Raw genomic sequence first — 26168 nt, 5'->3', positions numbered from 1 at the left:
TAAAGAGCTAAAAAACACAGGAAACAAGCAGAGGGAGAGGGCAGGAAAAAAATCCAGGGCTCTCAACAAAAGAGAAAAAGCTTCATTTATCTCTCTGCCCCCCCATTTTTGGGGGTGGGCAGCAAAGCAAGGTTTTGAGGCCAAGATGGCCTGTGTACATAGTGCACCCCCTCCGCTCCCCTCAACAATTAGTACTTTAGAAAACCCAAAACCAATAAAATACTCTTCTGTAAGAATGTTCATCCTATTTTCCAGCTCAGCTACAGAGCTGTTAATGACTACAGTGCTGAAGACACATAACAGAAAGAGTTTAAGCCTCTAACAAACATTGGGTGTCTATGAACTGCCATGTGCCAATATCAAAGAAAATCACCGTCTTTGCATCCTCACTTCACACAAAGCGGCTGAGCCAACTCCAGATATTATTAGAAACAAATGTAATGCCCAGTCCCCTTTATCTCTGATCTCTGCTATATATCCTCACATTTTAGCAGGTGGATACTGAGTGGCCAAAACAGCAAGACAGGAATGTTATACCTTCTGTTCAAAGATTCTTAACTCTGCGGGCAAGATATACAGGTTTGGAATGACAGTAATAACTAACACTACTTTCCAAATGTCAATCTGCATTAAAAACAATTACACATACACAACCACAAGATACCAAAAGAACCAAGGCTAACACCAGTGTCTCTACTTCCTTCCCCTCAGAGAACTTGCAATTTACTGGGATCCAGAAATGATTCTAGCCAGTGATTTGCAAAGTAAAACAAAAATAACAGTGAGAAAACAAGTTTTCCTTAAAAAGAAAAAAAAACAGGAAGTCAAATTTTAAGTTTGGTACTGACAGACATCCTGATACCTAATAGAAAGCATGTTTTCGTAATTAAAAACAGGTCAAAACTGCCTTGCTAACTGAGTACATGGGTCAAGTTTTGAGATATCCTAGGAAAACTACGAAGAAAAGGTAACAGCTTATACCAGCACATACACCAGTGTACTTTCCTATGAACTTTATCTTTTGTAAGTCTATGACAAACTGGATTAAGCCATTTCTACATTACAGCAATTATATAATTATTTGCATTCTAATTTTTCCATCTATGGCTAACCTATGGCACATACATTTATCTCTGTGGACACACAAACACACACAGTGCTCTAGTCTACCATTTGGAACTAAATTTATATGGTTTACTGATTATATTCAATTGAACTACGGGGTACAGCACAAAAAAGTAACCTTGAAAAATAAAGTAGTGCTTATAGTATAGAGAGGAAAAAATAAAGATGAAGTCCTTATTCTTACCATACCCTCAAAGCTTACCAATATTGATCTGAATTGGTTACAATTTATTTTGGGGGCAGCCACAAGAGGAACTCAGGACACAGGTAAACTCCAGACAATAGAATTGGGCCTCACAACTAGGCTTGGTGAGAAAGAAAATGTTACATTAATATAACAACACATTCTTACACCAGGGAGAGAATTAGAGCAAAGGTAAGAAAGTTCACAAGCACAGAGGGAAGGAAGAGTGAGAAAGGAGGCTGAAAAGAAAGGCTGGAAGGTCTCCTAAGTCCCAAGTCCCATGCGGGAACCTGGACTCCTTCTAATATGGTAATAGTTGCAAAATTTTAACAATCAGTAATTATTTCCTCCCCCCAAATCTTTTAAAGCAATATAAGTATATATCAAAAGAGATAAAAGAGAGCTGCTCTAGTTGAAGACCATCATTGTATAAAGCCCCAATTCTCCCCTATTTCTACACAAAAGAGAATCCAGAGAGGAGAGAGGATTTCAGAAGAATGGGGTCTATAAAGGAAGGCTTTACAACGAAAGGCAGTGGAAACGGAAAAAGCACTTCTCTAGAAAAGTTGAATTTGAGTTCACAGCTAATTGGCTATGTAAGTATGTAAATCAATATGCCTGTTTTCATAAAGTAAACACATCTCATTTATCCATAACTGCACACAGAATAGTGCAAGGGAACAGATGTGAAAGTATTAATAAGCTGGAATTTATAAATGAGTATGGAATGAGTGCAGGGGTACCTAAATTATCTTGCAGGATAGGTGTGATTTCAACATACAGAAATGGTAGACGGAAGGCTTTACAAGTGAGAATAGCAGTAAGAAGAGGGATGGAAACAAACTACGGAGTGCTTTGGGCAAATTTGGCTGGAGCATAAGGATGGAGTGGTCACAAATTTCCTTAAGTGCATTTTTATGCCAAACCATTTCTGATTATTTTTTCCATAAGTTGAGAATTTCAGATCAAGGATATATTAACTAACAGTTCAACAAATAGTGCAAGGCAACTGAATAGCCACATGGAAAGAATTAAGGCTGGACCCCTACCTTCCCACCATATATAAAAATTGACTCAAAATGGGCCAAAAACCTAAATGTAAAACCTAAGATGTAAGAACTCTTAGATGAAAACCTAAGTGTAAATCTTCGTGATTTTGGATTAGGCAATGGTTCCTTACATATTACACCAAGAGCACAAGCAACCGAAGAAAACAAGTTGGGACTTCATCAAAATTAACAACTTTTGTGTTTCAAAGGACACTATCAAGCAAGTGAAAGACGACCTACAGTATGGGAGAATATATCTGTAAATCATATAACTGATAAAGGTATAGGATCCAGAATATATAAAGTACTATTACAACTCAACAAAGACAACCCAATTAAAAACTGAGCAAGGATTTGAATTGACAATTCTCCAAAGACAGACAAATGGCCCATGAGCATATGAAAATATGCACAACATCCATTAATCATCTAGAAAATGCAAATCAAAAGCACTTCATACCCACTATGACTGTTGGTGAAGATGTAGAGGTACTGGAACTCTAGTGGAAATTTAAAATGGTACGACCACTCTGGCATTATAGCGGTTTCTCGAGTGGTTAAACTGTTATCATATGACCCAGGGATATAACCAAGAGAAATGAAAACACGTCCACACAAAAACGTGTACATGGGGAGCCCCTGGCTGACTCAGTTGGTGGAGCATATGAGTCCTGATCTCAGGGTTGTGAGTTTGAGTCCCATGTTGTGTATAGAGATTACTTAAAAATAAAATCTCAGGGGCACCTAGGTGGCTCAGTCAGTCAAGCCTTGGTTTTGGCTCAGGTCATGATCTCATGGGTCATGGGATCGAGCCCCACGTCACACACTGTGCTCGATGGTGAACCTGCTGGAGACTGTCTCTCTCTACTTCTCTCTCTGCCCTTCCCCCCACTCATGCGCTCACTCTTAAAATAAATAAAATCTTTAAAAAAAAAAATCTCAAAAAAAAAGTAAGTGTACACGAATGCTCACAGTAGTGTTATTTCAAATAGTCAAAAGATGGAAGCAAGCCATATGTCCAAAGACAGATGACTGGATAAAAAATGTGGTAAATCCATATAATGGAATATTATTCAGGCATAAAAAGGCATGGATGAATCTTTAAGACATTACACTAAGTCAAAGAAAACAGATGCAAAAGGTCATAGAGCGTATGATTCCATTTATATGATGAAATGTCCAGAATAGGCAAATCTATAGAGACAGAAAGTAAATTAGTAGTTGTCAGGGGCTGGGGGAAGTGGAGATAGGGAATAACTGCTAATGGGCATAGGATTTTTGTGATGATGAAAATGTTCTGGAATTAGATAGTAGTGGTGCTGCACAATTTTATGAATATGCTAAAAACCATTGAATCATATACTTTAAATAGGTGAATTTTATAGTATTTGAGTTATATTTAAAAGATACATATGGGGGCACCTTGCTAGCTCAGTCAGTAGAGTATGAGACTCTTGATCTCTGGGTTGTGAGTTTGAGCCCCATGCTGAGCATGCAGTTTAATTAAAAAAAAAAAAGATAAATATGAACCGATACTCCCAAGTCGTTAAATAAAAACAGTGGGAAAAGAAAGCTTCTCTAATATAGACAGTATCTGCAACTAAGACAAATTATTTTGCAAGCATTTCTTTGAAACTAGAGGAAGATCATGAAGTTTCTTTAGAGGAAGAATAGAAAAAAAAGGAAATTATTTTGTATAGCACTCATTACTATGACTTTAAAATATATGTAAAATATCACTAAAATTTTGAGTGCATTGGCTTTGTCTTATTTTAAAAACAGAATAAACAATAATAGCACACAAGATCAGATGATCAGAGAACACTTGTTAAATGAAAACCATTCAGAGTTTTAGAGATTAATTTTTAACCTCCATCCATCCCTTTAATCCTATTTTCCCCCATAAACTCTCTAACCATAAATTCTACCACAGGAAAGACAGTATTATATCCTATGGAAAAAGATGTCTTATTTTATTTATTTATTTTTTAAAAAGATTGTATTTATTTTTGTGAAAGAGCACACACGAGCGCTGGGGGGTAGTGGGGGGAGGCGGCAGAGGGAGCAGACTCCCTGCTGAGCAGGGAGCAGGGGCTCCATCTCAGGACCATGGGATAATGACCTGAGCCATCAACCGCCTGAGCCACCCAGGTGCCTTTATTTTATTTTTTTTATATTTTATATTTAAATATTTTATATTTATTTTATTTTTTTTAAGTAGGCTCTATGCCCAACGTGGGGCTTGATCGCATGACCCCGGAGATCAAGAGTTGCATGTTCTACCAACTAAGCCAGCCAGGTACCTCCTACGGAAAAGTATTTGAGAACCTATACTAACAATTCTTAGTAGGTCCTCTAAAGACTCAACAGATTTGGGGATTGGACATGCTGCTTTGATATCTTGAAAGGAAACTATTTCTATCAATAGGTGAAATAAGCTTTATAAACATTTGCCAGGCCATTCAGATTAAAAGCAGAAATTCTCAGAAGTCTGTGTCAGACAAAAACGAATCACGAAGTGGTTTTTTTTGTGACATCCGCATAAAAAGGATCACCTTTTTCTTCCCCAAAGTGTACAGCTGGTTATAAATAAAACAGAGGTAGAGCCTTCACTTCCACCTGCTGAGTTATTCAAACTGCACCAGGTTACTCTGTACTATATATTAATTTATTTTTTAGAAGATTTTATACGTAATCTCTACATCCAACATGGGGCTCGAACTCAACCCCCAGAGATCAAGGGTTGCATGCTCCCAACTAAGCCAACCAGAAGCCTCGTTCTGCACTATTTAAACACAGCAATAATTAAAGATAAAAAAAACCATAACAAGAAATAATAGAAAAATAAATGTCATTTTCTTGACATAGCTTCATCTCTGTGCAAAATAAACGAAATGCAAACTTGGATAAACAAAAGAAATTTGCCAAACAAATAAATACTGCTATTTAAGTATGTTCTTTACTCTTAAACTTAGCCATTGAACACAGCCAATGCACACTCCTCTACCTCTTTCCCCCATCTACTGATGTTGTTATTTTCCTGATCATTTCTCTAATTAAATCGTTCCCAAGTTTTCTTCTACCTTAAATACTTTGGCAGGTATAGGGGAAGGAGGAGGAAATAAAAATTTCCCGGGGACCATCAACTAGTTTGATAAAGGCTCCTGTCTTAATTTGAAGTCACTTCAACATAGCACCATTTCCCATTTCAAATGTGAGTCCCTGGATGTTTAAATATTGTGTTTAAAAAGTTAAACATAGTAAAAACTAAATTACATTAACAATAACTTTCATACAGCATGATTATATTAACTGGATAGTCAATCCTGCCAAACTCTCTTAAGTTTTTGACATCACCAAGAACCAAATACCTGGTCTCTGTAATCAGCCTCCAAATAATCTAAAGTATTTTCTGATTAAAGGATGCATAAACCCTTAACTGTAACCTTTCTAACCTCTTTATTAGTCCATCAGAATTATGAGAGGGGAACACATGCATGGAAGATCTAAAAAATATATTGCTAGGGGTGCCTGGCTGGCTCAGCCGGTGGAGTGTGCGACTCTTGATCTTGGGGTTGTGGGTTCAAGCCCCATACTGGGTGTAGAGAGTATTTAAAAAATAAATAAATAAATATTGTTAAATACTTGCAAATAGTACCAAGGTGAAAGATCAGAACACCATATATACATACATACATACATACATATACATATATGTGTATATATATAGCTAACAGCAGGTGTCTAATACTGTAGTTCTTAAAAGAACAAAACTGTTCTGAGCTGTGTTCAAATAATGGCTGTTTGGTGAATAAGCAAAACAAGAGGGAAAGTGGGAGTATTAATACTAGATGAGAAACACCAGCAAGAGCAACTTGGCCACTAAAAAGTCTAATCTGAAAATCAGTATCATTAGTTTTAAAGCATTTTCACGTACTTCCCCACTTATTTCCCATGGTTTCCCTAACATTTATAAACAGCAATCTAAGACTGTCCTTTAAGAAACAAGCATTTACATTAAATTTATATTAGCCCTTATAGTCAGGGATGCCTGCATGGCTCAGTAAGTGTCTGCTTTTGGCTCAGGTCATGATCCCAGGGTCCCACATCAGGCTCTTTGCTCAGCGGGGAGCCTGCTTCTTACCTCTGCCTGCTGCTCCCCCAGCTTGTGCTCTCTCTCCTCTCTCTCTCTCTCGCTGACAAATAAATAAAATCTTAAAAAAAAAAAAATCCTTATAGTCATGTTCTTACCACCTGCACCACTGTTTCCCCACTTCTCCAAGTAAAGCCTACATAAACATACAGAAGAGAGAACGTTCACAGTTAAAGTTAGTAAACTAAGGATAATAAGATACTTATTTAGCACCAAATCCAACTGGAGTAAAAGGTTCAGAGGATGAAAAGATCATGGAATACAGCTCATGTGAATAGAAAAACTGAAATGTATAGTGAAGATCTGTGTGAAAGAAAAGTTTCATTGAGATGCTTCAACCATGCTAACAGCTGACCCATCTCCAAAAGCTTTGTAACTTTCAAACCTAAATGAAACCAACTGCAAAAGACCATTATCTACATATTTCATTCATGTCAACTCTGCTTTGGGGTTGGGAATTCAGGAGTAAAAAGAGAGATTATCTTAATCTTACATTACCATTCTCAATATAAGGAAGAAGTCATTCCAACATACCAGTTCTTTCATTTTTTCAGGAATAGGGACTCTTTAATACTCAGTATCTAAAACCAACTTTTCCTTTTTCTTTGTTACCAAATCTGTGGCTTTTCCTGGTCCCCAAGCCTATATTCTTAAAATAATTTAAGGGATGAAGGAATGGGGCAATGAGAAGGAAAAGGTTTTACAAATTTCATTATCACCACATAATGAGTGACAACTACTCAGAAAATTGCTCAATCACCCCATGATGATCACAGTGATGATTACCAAGTTTCAAAGCAGAATCCCCACAGAGTAGCAGCAATTTTCAAAGTGTGGTCTGGGGACCTTTAAGAGTCTCTCTTGCACTCTTTGGGGAAGGGGAAACAAAGTCAAACCATTTTCACAATACTAAGATGCTTTTTGCTTTTTCATGGTCACTGTTAGATGAGTGGAGTTTTCCAGAAGCTACAAGAGATGGGATACTGCAATAGACATAATGTAAAGCAATGCCACTATTTACTTTTTTTTCTCTTTAAAAGTTATTATTCCACTTATATGAGGTATCTAGAGTAGTCAAATTTAGAGATGGAAAGTAGAACGGTGGCTGCCCAAAGGGGAGAATAAGGAGTTCAGTTGGAGAAGATGAAAAAGTTCTGGAGATGGGTGGTGGTGATGGTTGCACAAAGTAAATGTACTTCATGCCCTAGAACTGTACACTTAAAATAGTAAATTTTAGGGGCACCTGGGTGGCTCAGTTGGTTAAGCGACTGCCTTCAGCTCAGGTCATGATCCTGGAGTCCCGGGATCGAATCCCGCATCGGGCTCCCTGCTTAGCAGGGAGTCTGCTTCTCCCTCTGACCCTCCCCGCTCTTGTGCTCTCTCTCAAATAAATAAATAAAATCTTCAAAAAAAAAAAAAAATAGTAAATTTTATGTTATGTATATTTCACCACAATTTTTAAGACCACACATTATGTTAATTTCTAGTGAGTTTATTATTCCAAATGCATTCTAAATGGATTACAAAATTCTCACTTTTAATTTCTAATAATGTAAACATCTACAGGTATAAAACAAAAGCTTTTGGGTTCTACAATATGTTTAGGTTTGTCTTGAATCCAAGAACTTTGAAAACCACTGCTCTGTAAGTAGGGTTGGCTGGTTCAGTTGGTAGAGCATGAGACTCTTGATCTTGGGGTGGTGAGTTTGAGCACCACCTTGGGCACAGAGTTTACTAAAAACAAAAGACAAAAAAAAAAAACAACACTGCTCTAGAGTATTGGTCACTTATGTAAGTCTTCCACCATAACCCATAACTGCATCAATCTAACATTCATCACCAAATAAAAACAAAAGCTAAGGTGACAAGTCTATCACCCCTTTCTCTGAGGTGGTTATCGAAATCTTTCCATACATGCTTTTATCTTGACATCAGTAAGACCTAGGTTTCACTGTATCTTGCTATAGGTTTTACTGTATCTTGCTATAGGTTTTAAAGGCATTCAATCACAGCAGTGTAAAATATCATACCCCTAATTCATGGCAACCACCAACTACAGTGAACACCCCTATACCCACCACCCAGATTTTACTATTAACCTTTTGGCGTACTTGCTTTATCACATACTCATCCATTTCTATTAGTTTTCACATAAACTGAAGACACCAGTATATGCATCACTAGTTCTTTTCCTTTTGAAGCAAAATTTATATAAAATGAAATGCATAAACATTAGGTGTACATTTGGTGAGTTTTCACAAATGCATGTACTGGTGGAACTCAAACCCCTATCAACATAAAGAACATTACAATCACCAAAGAAAGTTCCCTCCAGTCAAGTCAATCTCTGCCTCCATCTGCACAGAGGCCACCATCCTTCTGACTTTTCACCCATAGACTACTTTTGCTTGTTCTAGAATTTCACATAAATGAAATTACACGATGTACTTTTTAAAAGAAATTTTATTTATTTATTTGAGAGAGAGTGTGTGAGCGCAGGAGCGGGGGGGAGGGGTGGGGGTGGAGCAGCAGAGCGAGAGGGAGAAGCAGACAAGCAAGACTGCCTGTTGAGCAGGGACCCTGATGGGGGGCTTGATCCCAGAACCCTGAGATCATGACCTGAGCCGAAGGCAGGCGCTTAACTGACTGAGATGCCCAGGTGCCCACACAAGGACTTTTTTGCGCAGCTTCTTTTATTTAGCATGTTTCTGAAATTCACCTATATTGTAGTGTATAGCAATAGTCCATTCCTTTTTATTGCTGAGTAGTATTCCATTGTGTGAATATACCACAGTTTACCTGCTTTACTATTAATGGACTGTCGCCAGTCTTTTGCTCTCAGAATAAAGCTGTTATTAACATTCTTGTCCAGGTCTTTTTCTGGACCTACATCTTCATCCCTTTTATGTAAATACCCAGGAGTGGAATTTCTAGGAGGGAAAAACCTTTTTAATTACGGAAAATTTCAAACACACGCAAGAGAGAGAATAGTATAATGGATTCCCATTAAAACCAGCTGCACCTATATTGATTCATAAACACTCGTTTCATTTATGCCCCCACCCATTATTTGGAAGTTCTAGATATCATCATCATTTTGTCTTGAAATACTTCAACATGCAAACAATGTTTTCAAGTCTGGTCAGATTATTTATCATGAAATATTCAAGAAAACTTCATCATTGGGGCGCCTGGGTGGCTCAGTTGTTAAGCACCTGCCTTCGGCTCAGGTCATGGTCCCAGGGTCCTGGGATCAAGCCCCGCATCAGGCTCCCTGCTCGGCAGAGAGCCTGCTTCTCCCTCTCCCTCTGCTTGTGTTCCCTCTCTCACTGTCTGTCTCTCTGTCAAATAAATAAAATATTAAAAAAAAAAAAAAAAAGAAAAGAAAAGAAAGAGGGCGCCTGGGTGGCTCAGTTGGTTAAGCAACTGCCTTTGGCTCAGGTCATGATCCCGGAGTTCCGGGATCGAGTCCTGCATCGGGCTCCCTGCTCGGCAGGGAGTCTGCTTCTCCCTCTAACCCTACCCCCTCTTGCGCGCTCTCTCTCGCTCTCAAATAAATAAAGAAAGAAAGAAAAGAAAAGAAAAGAAAAGAAAAGAAAAGAAAACTTCATCATTGATTTACCTACAGATTAAGAGTATAAAGTATCAATGAATGAACTGTAATTTTCCTTCTCTTGATATATCTTAAATGATGCCTTCTCTACCATTCCTCCTTAATACCTAGACAGTCAATGGCACAAATATATATTCTGTTCTTACTCTGAAACAACTAGAGCTAAACACAAAACCTGGTATTGAGAAATATCACATAAGAACATCAATATGATCAAGCTGATCTCCGAACTGTTAAGCACCTTGAATTAACTAATCCCATGCTATGGTACCATTTTATAAGTGAAACTGTATATGAGACTTAAAAAAAAGTCTGGTAACTAGGCCTTTCTGAGAACAAAGATAGTCCTCATTACCTCCAATACTGAACAAGGAGGTAAAATTTGAACCCTTCCAGTCACTAGATTTTTGTTAGCCTCAAAAACCTATCTGTGCTGGAGAGGATAAGGGGAAATGGCCATTCTCAACAACTGCTGATGACAGTGCAAATGCACACAATCTTTTCAGAGGGCTATGTGGAAAAAAGAAAAGCCCATCTTTTGATTTGGAAATTTCACTTCCAAGAACCTAACCTAAGTAAATCCTAGCATAAAGCATGCAGCAAGGATGTTCTTCCCAGTGTTGTTTATAATGGAGAAAAATTGTTTACAACCTAAATGTTCAACAGAGCATTAGTATAATTATGCAACATCCAAATAAACACACACCAAGGGTTTAAAAGCCTGGAACCACATATGCATATGCACATTCTACATATAAAAATAGCATATATGGCAGTTATGAGTGAGAGGGGAATATTTGTTCATCCATTTAATCACCTCTTCCTAATAAATGTCATTATAATTTCAGTTGCATCTTTTTAATCTGTGCCAAGTTTTTCAAAGAGCAAAGCTTAGAGCTTTGGAAGCAACCATGATACACATCCTTGAAAATACAACACTCAATGATTAAGTTCCAGAAAAGTGAACTCTGTAGAGTTAAAATAGCACACACACAATAGTAACAAGAAAAAAAAAATGACTGAAGTCTAGACAAAGGGTTCATCTAGACAGATGCCAACATGTTAGTAAGAACCCAAAGGGAGGGGTGCCTGGGTGGCTCAGTCGGTTAAGGGTCTGCCTTTGGCGCAGGGAGGCTGCTTCTCCCTCTTCCTGTTCCTGCTTTCTCTCGTTGTCTCTCTCGCAAATAAATAAAATCTTAAAAAAAAAAGAACCCAAAGGAAGGCATTATACAATCTAGTACAACTTAATACTGCTCACTTTATTCATGATCCAGCCCAGAGTTTCTCAACCTTGGCATTACTGACACTTTGGGCTGGGTAATTCTTTGTTGTTGTGGATTTTCCTGTGCATTATATGATGCTTAGCAGTATTCAGGCCTCTAACTCACCATATGTTAGTAGCACCCTTCCTTCCCACTCTTGACAAGCAAAAACTGTCTCCAGAACTTGCTAAATGTCCCCCCAAGGGGTAAATTCACCCTAGTTGAGAACCACTGATCTAACTTCATACTTACATGTCTGTACGCACAACATTCCATTCCATCTCACTCTTAAAAAAACAACTCTTGGCTTCAAGGAGCTAACAATATAAAGGCAAGATGCTAGTCAAGAAGTTTTAGAATTTTATGCGATATCCTGTATATAAGGAGGCCTTCAAAATTATAGACTCTGGGAGTTTTGTCCACCAGAGAGACCTATCTTCCCTCCTTCACAACTTACAGACATAATGGCCTATATTAAACTGTACAAATTCCTCAAAACAGAGATTCACACTGTAATCTTCAGTCAGCTACCCTGTATTTAGGGCAAAATGGGTTCCACTTAATTTCATCTGGAGTCAGACCACTTGGGTTCAAATCCCTGCTCTACCATTTACTAGCTTCGTGACGTTGACCAACTTATTTAACTTCCTCATGCCTCGGTTCTCTCAAGGTTAAAACAGAAATAATACTATCAACTTAACTTATGGGAACAAAATGAATATAAATTGCTTAAAATAGTGCTTAGTGTATAGTAAATGCCTAATAAATGTCAGTTACTTGATATGATTTTAACTACAAACCTTTTAAGGCAGGCACCATCATCATCAATTTATAGATGAAGAAACAGGCCAAGAGATTAAGAAACTTGCCCGTGGTCACAAAACTGTAAGGCTGTGGTGCAATGATTCAAAAACAGTCCGTATGATTCTAGGGCCCATAATTTTTCCATTATGTCAATAAAACTACATTAAGATTCATTAACTATCAAGATCAGTCTTACTTCAAAATAATAACCAACACAAGACACATTTTCATTAAAAGATTAATTTAGGACCCTTAACTAAATTCAAGCGTATTACTGAATTAAGGTCACATTGCTTTTACACACAGACACAACTTTCACAGTTTTGTTATCCCATTTTAAATTATTCTTATTTACATACACCTTAGTTTCATACATTATTTATATGTTATACCAAACCAGCTTATTAAAATTAGTCTACTAAAAGACCATCAACACCCAAGGATAACATGGGGTTGTCTGAGACAGACGTTATCTTGTATACGTTCTCTAAGTGTCTTGTTCTTACTCCAAGGTCACTGACTTTGTAGATGACAAATTTTGTTACCAAGTCCCAGAAGGTTCTGGTGAACCTTCTGATTTCTTTGATTTGCCCTTACCTCACACCTAAGTTCCTGATGACTCCCAAACACCCCACATCTGCTATTTACCCTGCGTGGTTGTCATACAACTTACTAATTTTTCTTGCTTAAACTTTGCTACTCCCAATAAACCAACAACTCATGCATCACCTCCTCCTCCTGAAACCATTTTGCTATAGATGTTAGTTTTCCAACATTTCATACACTGTCAATGACATGTTCTTCAACCTGGACTTTAAAAATTACTCATTTTAGAGTTGGGAGAAAGTCAGAACAGAGGTCGAATGGCTAGGATCTGTAGAACTTTCTAGTCCCCCAAAATGAGAATGAAAAGAGACCCAGAAACTTAGCCCAACCCTCTGGTTTCACAAACAACCCTGAGAGACCGGTAACTGGGTGAAATCTCTAACCTCTCTAAGATACTACGAAGAGTTTGGTCTTGGCCATTTGGGCCCTCTTTAATCTCCTTTGCTCTTTCAATTACTCATTTGGACTTTAGCATTTTTTCCTGCCTCTACAGTTCAGTATCCTCTCTCAATACAGTGATTATCAAGAGTTGAAAGTTGTCCTCCATGGTTATTTTGAGTAAATAGTCCAAATAATTCCACCCCCAACCTACTGCTCTATAAAAGAGAAAGGCTAAGAATCTCTGCTATTTAGGATCAAAATTTTGCCCATCCTTCAGGTTACTTTTTTACTAGTCTTCTATAACAAGTCAGTTTCACTTACTTTCTCCACACCAAATTCACCTTCCTGTTCAAAGGAAAAAAGAGAAAGTCTCATTTTAGCACCCATGTTCAGAAATCTCATGTTTCACTCTTCTTTCCTCATTATTTTGGTAGAATCTGCATTAAATTACTAACTTATCAATCATCAGGCTTTGCTCACTAGTCTATCACTTCCTCCTTGTCTGTCAGTTAAGGTTACAAGCCGGTAATCAGCACTCAAACCATGAATTCTAGATGCTGCGACATGTACGCCATTCAAAAACCATTCAAAAAAAAAAAAAAAAAAAACCATTCAAAAATCTTCAATGCCTCCCTCACTGTCAACCAAATGAAGAATCTCACTCTGACATTCTCTTATATGGTTCCAACCTCCCTTTCCCGACTCTCCTCTATCAAAGCTCACTCCAAAACCACGCTTTGTGAAGCCTTTCCTGAGGTTTCGGTTTCCTTTGAACTACGTAGCATTTTGTTCATAAGCATCTTATAGGAATTATATACTTGGGAATTTCTCACATGCACTCTGTATTATCAATTATTAGAGGACAAAAATCTATGGTTCTTCGTTTTTTTCTTCCCCATACTGCTTAGCAAAGTGCCTTGCACATACGAAGCTCTCAAAAACAGTTGCCAACCTGAAGATGGGCTTTCCCAAGATTTCTTTATAGGCTGCACATCAAGTCACAATTAGTTTCTGATGCATTTTGTTAATAAAAATATTTTACTTACACCTTGGCATCTCCAACGAATCAAACTAAACTCTATTTCACTTCGTATAAAAAAAAATTGTCCTCATTTCAGGGGTTCTCTCCTATTGAAATGATCTCTAGAAAAGTCTTATATACCTGGTCTTTCAAGTCACTTGTCAACTAAGCAAAACTCTACTCACGCCATCATAAAAACTAAATTTATAAGAACCACCAAATAAAACAGATATTCCTTTGGCCCAGAGTTCACTTGCTAGAGAAGAGGAAAAGCTCTGTGGTAATTCTGAATTGCTGCAAGGTAAGTAACAAAACACGAAGTAATAACTGAACAGAAAGAGACTGAAACATGCTGTGAGAGCACCCAAGTCCTATATACATAGAAAAGCCTCTCCTTAACACATGGAATTTGTAGGAGTCTTCCCTTGCTCACAGAGTCAATGTTGTCAATAACCATTACCATATGCTACTGAAGTCTGCCATCTCTTTCAAGTTGGCAAATTTCTTGAAGTCAAGCAGCAGCAATTCAGTTTGAAAAGCTTTTAAAGTGCCTCCTCCATGCCAGGGAGGGAGTGGAAGCTAAGGAGACCTGTAAATATAACATAAAGTACACTCTCTGCATCGCCCCTTTACCTGCTATCTCCATTAGCCAGGACTTTGACCAGATCACCCATTATTTGTATTAGAAAACTAGGTTAAAGAAGTAAAAAAAAAAAAAAAATTCCTGCCATTTGTTATCTGATGGGGCAAGAACGAGAGGGTTGGGAAGGAAAGAGGCATTTTCTCTTCTATTGCCTCCTGAATAATCACCAATCTAGCACACTTGCCTTTCAAAGCCCACCTAAAACGCCCAAAATCAGTAGGCCTTTTGTAGAAGTTGTACTTAAAAAAGCACTCCAGGATATAATGCTAGCATTTAAAATTTAAAACCTTATGTTACTGATGAAAAGCTCCAATGCCATGACAAAGCTAAAAATGTTCTCTCTCACTAATAAGAGTGAATCAGAGCAGTCACCTACTCCACCCAATGCTAAGACTGGACAGTTCACAACCTGGACAGCTTTCCTTGCCTGCTCCACACCAGAAATGAATTTGATTCGATTTATTCGTGTTTAAACGTAACTAAATAATAGCGAGAAAATGTTATCAGATACTGAAATTTATCAGGACATTTTGTCCTTTGGATTTATCTGTACCTTCTTCACAGTTACCCAACTTTCCCCACCCCCTCCACTCCTTTTAGCACGGAAAAGCTCAACAGACACTGTTACTTGAAAAATGAAATATCTGTTCAGATTTCTGAAGTAAATTTCCATTACTCGGTTTGGGAGGAAAACCTACTACACACACATTGTCTCTATCGAAAAGGTGCCTGCAACCTTCTTTCCAACAGGCTGGAGCCTGCGAGTTGATTCCGTTCATTTAAAGGGTTCCCAGAGCTCCTCAGTACTCTTAGGAAAATGATTTTCAGTCTTGCAAAAACCTACTTGGATGTGTCAAAGTTACACAGTTTGGTAGCAACCCAGCATCTGGGCGAAGATCTGCTCACCTCTGGAAAAGCAGCTTTTTGAGTCCCAAGAACTGAAACAACACATCCAGGAGGCCAAGGCTAACCTTCTCAAATCCTCCACACGTCGGCAAACAATGAGGCAAGCCCCGGCCCACGTCTCCTTCCCATTCCCATGAAATTCTCAATGAAAGGCTTCACACACAGAAGGGCCCTGGCGCCCCCGTCGCACCATTCATTCCCCGGCTCCCGCAACCCCTGCTCTCCCCAGCCCGGGCAAGTGCAGACTCACCAGCACCGTGGTGCAGATGGACCTCAGCTCCGACTCCACTTTCTCCCGATAGTCCTTAATCAGCTGCAACTTCTTGTCCGAGGTGTCGGTTTTCTGCTCGATGCTCGAGATGACCCTCCAGGCGGACCTGCGGCCCCCGACCACGTTTTTGTAGGCCACCGAGAGCAGGTTGCGCTCCTCGTTGGACAGCTCGGCGCCCTGCTCGGTCACGGCCTTCATGCAGGTGGCCATGTCGTCGTAGCGCTCGGCCTGTTCGGCCAGCTTCGCCTTCTGGATCAGCTCCGTCTTCTCCATGGGGACGCGGAGGGGAGAGCGAGGGCGAGCACCGACCCGGATCGGGAGGAGGCGTGCGGACGGCCTGCGGGCGGGCGGCGGCGCGGCCAGAAAGGCGGGGGCGGCGCCGTCAGACAATGCACCCGCCACCCGGGGCCGCCGCCGCCCGCCCGCCGCCCCCATCGTCCGTCCCCGCACGCGCCACCCAGTTGAATTTCCCTCCCCCGCCCACGCTCCCCGCCAGCGCCCGGGAGGCCGCGGGGCGCCCCGCGGAGGCGGCCCGCGGTAAGGGGAGGAGGAAGGGCCGCTCCCGCGCCCGCCCGGCCCAAGATGGAAGCGGCCGTTGGCCCCCACCTTGCCGCCAGAGCCGTCCCTGAGAGCCGCGTCGAGGCCGGCCGCTCCGAGGGTCGGCCTCCCGCCCTGCCCTCAGGCCCGGCCAGGCCCAGGAGGGCCAGGGCCGACCGTGGCGCTCACCTTCACGTCTCCGCGGCCGCGGCGCGAGTCCCACCACTTTGATCGGCTTTTGGCTTTAGCCGAGGACCCTCCCGTCTCAGCCTACCCCGGAGCCGAGGGACGGGCCGCCGCGCCGCTGCCCTGGCTCCTGCCGCCCAATGACGCGCCGCGATGCTCCGAGAGTCCCGCCTCCAGGTCCGCGGCTGGCCAATGAAGACTGAGCGCGCGGAAGGGGGCCAAGAGGGCGGGGCGGGAGGGGAAGCGGAGGCTAGGAGGGTGGGTCGGCTTGGGCAAGTTCGGTTGGCCGGCAGGCTGCGGCTTCGGCCACGGGGTTTCCTCCAATTAGATCCAGGGTAAAAGGACGTCACTGTTGCCATGGCGATGCTGTTACCAACTCCCCTCATCCTCCCCGCCACCCGCAGCACTGGTGGGTGCGGCACGGGAGCGGGAGTCTCGCGCCACCTCTCCCGCGGCGGCCGTGTCTCCTGCTGCAGCCCCGCCGCAGATGGTGCATTGCCTCTTGAGGGCTAATGCAGCCGCGGCTCCCCTCGGCTCTGGTGAGGAGGGCCCGGGATGGTGACATAAGCGGCTGTTTGGTTGCACAAGCTCCTTTCTTTCCTCCACCTTCCCCGTTCGTGACAAAGGTTTGGAGCTCCATGCACTGAACCCAGCCTTTAATGACGTTGCGATTGGAGCTGCGAATTAGAAATAATCCCGTCCCCATGAAAGAGGAATTCGTTCCTGGAGAAAGTCGCTTAAGAATGACTTTTCATGACCAACTCAAGTTTTCAGCCGGGCACCTAAAGCCAAAAATTCCCTTGTAAAATTCCCGAGAAAGTCCAGGCAGGTCTCTCCGGCAATGGCCAGATGTTCTAATTTTATCCTGCCAATCAGGATAATTTGGAGGAAAACACACATTATGCACCCCTCCCCGCCCAAAGCAGCTGTTCTTATATCTCTGTCTAGTCTTTCCAGGTTATGCATCTAAATACATAATTTTTTTACCCATCGTTTTATGTGTATATGGGTTTCATTTTCTGGTGTTATTTTTGAGAGGACACTTGGAAACCTAAAATTCTCTCCTAGATGTTCACTTTTGACTTTCTCCTAGACTTTCTCCGGCTCACACTCTTCTGAAGTGAGAAAGTTTGCCCCAGATGCCTTTTATTCAGGGTCACCACTCGCACTTTCTTTTCTCTTTAAACTGGGCACACCCCTCCAGCCACGCCCTTCGCTCTTGGCAGGTCGCCAATGCCTGACAATTCAGGTGGCCTTCCTGGGTGTCTGGGAAGAGATCTCTGGGCCATCTTAAGATGAAAATTGCCATCTGGGCTCACACTGCTGTGATTCTGGTTCCAACACGTGCAAGGGAGTGGGTCTTTGAAAGCCGAAGAATGCCACAGCTGAGAAAGAATTTCAAATCTAACTGGGGGCTGGAGCAGATCTGGAGAATCTCTAGAATGGAAGATCTGAGAGTTCGCACAGATGGCAGGAGAAGGTACAGACTCTCCAGAAATCTAAACTCCCTCCTACGGGCCCCTCCCTGTCCTGACTTGTAAAGGTTGCTTTGTGCTTTGACGGACAGGAGAGGCCTGAGTTGGAAAAGGCCTGTGTCAATGCAAAAATGCCTCACTATGTCCTAGCGTTCTAATGTAGGGCCCTGCTGTTATTTCTGGAATCCCTGGGGCCAAGCTGCAGACACACAAGTGTTTATGGCCATGCGGGCTGGGGTGGAGCCGGACACCAAGAAATCCCAATGGAAAGAATTTGCATGTGGAAGGTCAGATAAAATGCTTTCTGTATGACCAGTGAATTTCAAGCTTAGAAATTAGAGACAGCCCAAGCAAGGGGACATACCGGTGGAGGTGGATGGGACACAGAGACCCTTGAAGGCGATTATCAGGGGACTGAACCTCTGTGGTAGGCAGGGAGGGAAGGGGCAAGCACACTAATTCTTTTTCGGAAAGTCTGGGCTGTGCTGCCATCTCCCTGGGTGACCTTGGGCAAGTTTTCGCTGCTCTCTGTAACTCAGTCTTTAAAATTTCTGCTTTTCGTTCAGTCATCAAGTATTCATTGAGCACCAACTCATATAGTTACAATCATCTGCAATCATGGGTGAAAACTGCTTCGAAATAATGGCCCACGATGAAATTACAAAGTATTTTATGGGGGTCTAAAGGGACAAGTGCATATCTGAACACCTCTGCACCTGACAGAACTCGGGGAGAGAAAATTAAAGCCCTGGGAACTTCAGGTTCCCCGACACATAAAAAGCTAACATTTACTGAGTGAATACATGTGTCAAACACTATTTTACGTCTTTTGTATTAACTCATTTAATCTGCTTAATGCCACTGTGAAGTCAGACTACTATGATCACCACCTCTGTCTCACAGATAAGGAATCTAAAGCACAGAGAGGTTAAGTATGTGCAAAACTCCTCGCTAGTGAATGGCAGAACCTGGATTTGGACCCTTGCACGCGATCTGGGCAGCCAAGCCCATCTCTGTTTCCACTCTGCCAGATCTTTGCTCAGTGCTCTAGGGACTCTAGGAAAGATCAGACTAATCTCTGTCCTCTAGGAGTTTCATCCTATAAAGATAAAATGTGTTAAACATCCACATCCAACGTGCTGGCAAGCACTCAAGGCAATAGGCAGCTTACAAAGAAAGTACTCACAAGTCATTACTTATTTGTTTGATGTTCTTGTTTTCTTTACTAAATTCCTTGGTGAGAAGAAGCTGCTGGAGCAAGAGGGAGCACATTGAATCTGAAGCCTGAAGATCCTAAATTCCAGCCCTGCTATTTATTTCCAGTTTGACCTTGGATGCCGTGATCCTGTCTGAACTTCAGTTCCCTAACCTGCGAAAATCATCCTGCATCACAAGATTGTTGTAGAGCTATCCCATAGGAAGATGTTGGGCATATTGCAAATGTTCAGTAAATGCTAGATTTCTTCCTCCCTTCCCTCTGTTTGGAGGGAGGGAGATGCCTGTCTGCCCAGCAAGGAGCCTTATCTCTTCAATCACTGTCATAATTAGTGGAGTTAATGGCCTGCAGAATGGCCACAGTCGGTGTATACATTTCAGAATGTATGAGTTCTCCCAGTTGAGTTTACTCATAAATTGTTTCGGTGGTTTATTTGCACAGAGCAGTGGGTTCGTTTCAGAGGAACTTCTTCCTGTCCTGCCATATGGCAGATATTTTACTGACAAACATTTGAGTGGGACTCTTCACCCACATCCCTGTGTAATCATTATCAATACTTCTGTTTAGTGGATAGTTGAAGGGTTGTCCCCATTGTTCACTCTACCTGGAGGCACTAAGTGAGATTCACATAGAGCCCAGACGGGTAGGGAAATCAAGGGAGCTTGGTCAGGGAAGTCTTCCAGACATTCCCTGGCATAAGGCCAGGTCAGGCCTAGAGAACTCCGTTTCCCGTCAGGCCTGCAGTGGGAGAAGTTTATTCTTGCCATCTCTAGGCATCCCTCTGTGCCCATGGTTACCCCATTTCTGGCATCTCCTGGACACCCCTTGGCTACATAACTATATTCTAAAAAAAATCACTGTGTGCTTTAAGGAAAAAAAAACAAATCAAGTCATTCCTTCATTAAAAACCACATAAGTCTAGGGGCACCTGGGTGGCTCAGTCGGTTAAGCATCTGACTCTTGCCCTCAGCTCAGGTCTTGGTCTCAGGGTCTTGAGTTCGAGTCCTGTGTTGAGTCCAATGTGAAGCCTACTTAAAAACAAACAAACAAACAAACATGTAAGTCTTCAAGTGATATTTCTTCTGCCATGACTTGTATTTTGAGGAAAGAAAGCTCTTCCATTTGAAGAACAAAACTTCACTGGTAGAATGTCAGGTATCCTGAAGCAGCTTTTGGTCAGCTGGCCTCTTGGGGAAGGGTTCCAGCATTCTGCCATTTCCCCAGCATTTCCTATGTGCTAGGCAATAGAGTATTTTTTAAAACGCTTGATCACTTTTGTAATGATGATTGTGATGATGATAATGTTAACTGAAAATGTAATAGCATTCATTCTACCAAAAAAGGAAACAATACATAAATGTTCAAGGGAGATTAAAAAGATCTTGAGAGGCTGATTCTGAGAGGTGACCACTGTTAGCATTTTGGTGATCTCCTTCTAGCTATCTCTCTTTTTGTTTGGATATATGTATGTGGTTTTACATTTATGAGATTGCATTCTTCACTTTGTTCAATGTGATGGCTAATTTAATGTGTCAACTTGGCTGAGTCGTGGGGTGCCCAGGTATCTGGTCAAACATTATTCTGTGAGGGTGTTTTGGGGAGAGATTTATATTTAAATTGGTGGACTTTGAGTAAGCAGATTGTGCTCTGTACTGTGGGTGGGCCACATCCAATCAGTTGAAGGCCTGAAAACAACAAAAGAGTAGTTTCCCTTGAGCAAGAGAGACTTCTCCAGCAGATGGTCTTTGGACTTCATCTGAAATATCAGCTCTTCTTCAGTCTCCAGCAGACAGCCTTCAGGCTCAAACAGAAACGTTGGTTCTCCTGGGTCTCCAGCCTATAGGCCCACCTTGCAGATTTTGGATTTGCTGATTCCTTGCAATAAATATCTTTTTTTATTTTTATTTTTTTTAAAGATTTTATTTATTTATTTGACAGAAAGAGACATAGCGAGAGAGGGAACACAAGCAAGGGGAGTGGGAGAGGGAGAAGCAGGCTTCCCGTGGAGCAGGGAGCCTGATGTGGGGCTCGATCCCAGGACCCTGGGATCATGACCTGAGCCGAAGGCAGACACTTAACGACTGAGCCACCCAGGTGCCCCTAAATATCTTTTTTTAAAAAAAGATTTTATTTATTTATTTCTCAAAGAGAGAGAGAGCACAAGCAGGGGGAGTGGCAGGCAGAGGGAGAAGCAGGCTTCCCGCGGAGCAAGGAGCCTGATGCGGGGTTCGATCCCAGGACCCTGGGATCATGACCTGAGCCAAAGGCAGATGCTTAACCAAATGAGCCATCCAGGCATCCCAATAAATATCTTTCTGTATATGTACACATCCTATTGGGTTTTTTTCCCTGGAGAATCTCGACTAATACAACCAGTAACTTTCTTTTTTCACTCAACAAATGATATGATATTTTTAAATACCTTTAAGCATATGTCTATGACATATAAATCTCTCTCAGTCAGACTGTGAGCTTCCTGAGAGTAAGAGTTTTCTTTTCTTCCTTTTTTTTTTTTTTAAGATTTATTTATTTATTTGAGAGAGAGAGAGCACAAACAGAGGAGGGCTAGAGGAAGAGGGAGGGAGAGAATCCTTAAGCAGACTCCCCACTGAGAGCAGAGCCCAACATGGGGCTTGATCCCAGAACCCTGAGATCATGACCTGAGGCAAAATCCAGAGTCGGACGCTCAACTGACTAAGCCATCCAGGCGCCCCACTTTTTTCTTAATGTAAGCTCTATGCCCAATATAGGGCTTGAACTCACAACCCCAAGATCAAAATTCGTACACTCTACCAACTGAGCCAGCCAGCCAGGCCCCCACAAGAGTTTTCTTTTTTGATCTTGTGGCTCTAGTGCCCTCTCAACAAAAGGTAGGTATTATAATCCCCACTGTGTGGTTGAATAAACTGATGCTCAGGGAGGCTACGTTACCAGTCCAAATTGGTAAGCAATGGAGTTATGATTCAAAAACAGGCCTGTCTGATTTCCATCTTCTTCCACCACAATAAACAAGACTCTGAGCCACCTGCGAGGGAAGACAGAAGCTCCGATGTTTGCAGCCCAGGAATAATGTTTGGTTATTTGAGGCTGGTGGGTAGCTGAGTATATATCTGCCAGTGAGTCAGTGGCTGATTTTATTTTCATATGAAAATCTCTGTTTTTACACTCAACACATCTGCAGGGAGAGGGCACCTTCTCATTCCTTGTCTGTTCCCTTTAATTAATTACATGTCCATCTCTCCCATTAGCTTGTAACCTTCCAGTGGGCAGAAATTCCTCTGCCTTCCATGTCCCTGGTGTCTCTGACTGACCCATAGAAGGGATTTAGCGAAGTTTTGTTTTGTGAGTGAATGGAGGCCATCAAGGGGGGCATTTCCAATAATAGCAATTGTTTGCACCCAACCGTATATGAAATCACTAGAACGGTAGTAAATTCACAAATGCCATAAACACGGGATTGCATCTGCTATGAGGAGCACACGAAGAGACTTGAAGTTAGCATGGAAGGTCCCTGAGCAGTCAGAAATCCTTCCTAAGCTTCCTGCACGAATGTTTACACACACTACACTCCGAGGAGCGCTCCCAACCCTAACTCAGGACCAATTTCTTGCTAAGTCGTTCAACAAAGTACTGAAGGGTCTACCATGTGCCAGACACTGTCCTAGGGGCTGGGATTCCAAAAATGATTAAGACACAGCCCGTGCCTACGAGGACCTTGGTGGAGAGCCCAGAGGTGGGGTGCAAAACCCGGGGCTCAGGGAGGAACTGGGCAACTCTCCCTCTCTTTTTGGTTCTCACGTGCTCACCTACCTGGTTTCCAAGCCTGCGGGGTCTAGAGGTGGCTGTTTAGAAGGCAGGAGTAGAACTACACCTGGGAGTCCCTCTGAATCCACTTTCCCTTCTCACCTGATGATGCAGAGCTGAGTAAGAGCTGAGGCTTTCAAAGGCCTGTCCCCAGGGGCCAACCAGGCATCCACTCTATGCAAGGCAATCAGTTGTCAGCATGGAGACCTCAAACCCACAAAAAGCACATAAAAAAGCTCAAGAGGTTGGCGCCAATTAGTCGAAGGGCACACGGCAAATGTATCTCAGACAGGGCCGAGGTGTATAGCAAAGAGCCTTCATCATCACCCAAAAATGTTCAAGATGTTCTCATTTTGTTGTTGTTGAAGAAGTCAGTTACACACCATATACATATATCTATATATATCTATATATACACTATATACATATATCTATATATTCAGATATATTCATATCTATATATTCAGATATGTATTTTGGTACATAAAGCAGCAAATCTTCAACATCTCCCAAATTATGACTCATCTGCAGACAATTCAGGACAGTTGAACGGTTGAAGGAACACAGAACTGTTGGAGAACAATGCACACAGGACTCGATTGTATGACTCTCACAGCAAGTGCTCTGCAAAGAGCTCTGGACAGCATGTTGGAATGCGGACCACCCAGGGAGAGCTTGGTATCCAGACACGGAATCTCTTCTGCTTCTTCACCTCCTTCTGCCGTAACCAGCTCAGCCACATAGGCAGCTTAACAAGTGCAGGCTGCACTGGGGAGGCTGGTTATGATAACCTCCTGGCCCCTGCACAGGGAGGATCTGGTAAAAAAAAATGCGAGTCTGACCCTTGCATTACTTTCCTGCTTAAAATCCTTCAGCAGCATTTAGCTGCAGCTCCTGGTTGGACTAGAAGCCAGATGGCCTGGGTTTGAATCCTGGCTCCACTCCTCACTAGATATGTGATCTTGGGCAGGTTACCAAACTATTCTGTGCCTTGGTTTCCCCATCTGTGAAAAGGGGATGATGATAACAATAATACCTCTTCAAAGGGTCAACATGAGGATTTGATGAGTTAATGTTGATAAAGCGCTTTGAACAGTGCTGTTTATGTGCTCCTGAGATAAACAGGATCAACTCAGATTCCTTCCGGGGACTCATGAGCCCCCAGTGATCTCCCTGAAGCCCCTCTCCTCATCTCTTGGCTTTCCCCTCTTTCTCTTGGGCCTCTGCCCCTTCTAAGCTTTGCTCCTGCTATCCCCTCTTTCCTCACATCTTTACCTTCTCATTTCCAGAATCTCAGCAGAAATGACCCTCCTATCCCCTCCCAGCTGGGTGAGCTCCCTGAGCATGAAGCACTTCTCCTGGTCTGATTCCCTGACAGGCTGAGGCACCGGGAAGGTGGGATTATGCCTCCGTGATTTGCTTGCGTAGCCCTGGTGCCCCACAGAATGCTTGGCAGAGTGCTTCGTGGATACATTGCGTGCCGAGAAATGGATGGCCAAGTGGACAAATGAACAAAGGACGGATGGAGGGAGGAGTCATGGGCAGGCACACAGTGGCCTCAGGACAGGGTGAGCTGAGGCTGCTTGCTCAGGAAGGCTTCGGGCTGGCCTGGGTCCAGCCCCCGGCTGGAGGCACCCATGACTTCAGCTGGGAGGGGCCGGAAGCTCCAGGCAGCCCCCTAGGGCCTTCCTTCCCCGCAGTCCCATCCAGCTCTGTGAACAAGCTCCCACCTGCCGCGGGTCTGGTGATGAAGAGAACCCAGGCAGGCGACCTTTTGCAGAGGAAGGGATTCTTTTGAATGTAATAACTCCCTGATTAATTTGCACAATTTCTCTTCTGGATTTCCTGAAAGCCAGGATAAGCCCAGGTAAGAAATTTGGGGGCATCATACATCGAAACAAAACACAGAAAGCTTGTTCCATCAAAAGCCTCCCCTGGAAGGAAGGAGTCCACGTCACCCTGCTCCGCTCTGAGCTCCTGGAGACAGCGATTGCTCTAATCGAGGCCCGTGAAGGAAGGATCTCCCGCCCCTCTCCCTGCCCCTGGTCCTGAAGCCCGGAGACTGGCCAGCCAGCCCCAGTGTGTTCACACAGAATACAGCCGTCCCACAGCTTCCGGAAATAAAGGGGAAAAGGCAGCCACCTGTCGTGTCTTGAGCCAATGGATTTAGACCACGAGACCAAATAAGAGAGATGTAAAAAACCCACAACCTCCAGGAAGTCGGTGAAATGAGACTTTGCTCACCAGCGGCAGGCAGAAGGCAGTCTCAGGACTCTACAGAAGGTTGTGGCTGCCTGTGTGGGGATTGGGAGGCTGCTGAGGCTCGGGCCCGGCCCAGATGAGAGCATCACAGGGCCCCCAGGACCGTTAGAACCTCAGTGAGAAAAGCACATGTAGCCACGTTAGCTAGGAGGTGCTCAGGATATGCAGGTTTCCCTCGCCCTTCCTGAAGATCCCGGGACCCAGCTTGGACAAGGTTAATTACAACATCAGGGTCCTTAGCTGCAAGTGACGGAAACTGACTCTTGTGGACTTACATATGAGACCATTACTTCTTACTGATCATGAGGAAGGCTGGCAAACCAGGCCTCTAAAATGGGTGGGCGCTAGGGAGGTATGTAGCCAGAACCACAGCCCAAATCGCACTGCAGACCTTACTCAGAGAGATCCCTGTTGTTTCAGCCACTGGATCCCAGACACCCATCCCTACCACACTCCATGGGTGCAAGACACTGGGCCTTAGACCCTGCATTGGCTCCAACCTCAATGAAATCCGAGGCAGCCTTGCTGATGCCCCCCAAAGGGATTCTCCACCATCCCCATTTCTTTTCTTTTCTTTTTTTTTTTTAAGATTTATTTATTTATTTATTTGACAGACAGAGATACAGCGAGAGAGGGAACACAAGCAGGGGGAGTGGGAGAGGGAGAAGCA

The 26168-nt window shown here is 42.7% G+C and overlaps 1 protein-coding gene across 3 annotated transcripts in view; it reads right to left on the bottom strand.

Moving 5' to 3' along the window:
* The window catches only part of YWHAQ (tyrosine 3-monooxygenase/tryptophan 5-monooxygenase activation protein theta), a 37125-nt gene extending 20224 nt beyond the window's left edge, over window positions 1-16901 (bottom strand). Inside the window, exons 1-3 of one of the 3 annotated variants that reach the window (XM_064571840.1) lie at window positions 16745-16901; window positions 15998-16355; window positions 13499-13522 (exon numbers count right to left, since the gene is read on the bottom strand). In XM_064571840.1, the coding sequence (XP_064427910.1) occupies window positions 13499-13522; window positions 15998-16291 (318 nt within the window). In that variant the 5' untranslated portion in view covers window positions 16292-16355; window positions 16745-16901. Of the gene's footprint in view, window positions 1-13498; window positions 13523-15997; window positions 16356-16624 lie in introns of all 3 variants that reach the window. The other 2 variants (XM_064571841.1, XM_045884065.3) reach the window with 2 other exon arrangements.
* Window positions 16902-26168: the final 9267 nt, after the last annotated feature.

This window comes from Mirounga angustirostris, unplaced genomic scaffold (genome assembly GCF_029215605.1).
Source record: "Mirounga angustirostris isolate CCGP_5_RB_7025 unplaced genomic scaffold, mMirAng1.0.hap1 SCAF_10, whole genome shotgun sequence".
Classification (NCBI taxonomy): domain Eukaryota; kingdom Metazoa; phylum Chordata; class Mammalia; order Carnivora; family Phocidae; genus Mirounga; species Mirounga angustirostris.
The sequence above is the reverse complement of the archived record's forward strand: the minus strand, read 5'-3'. Positions and strand labels throughout refer to the sequence as shown.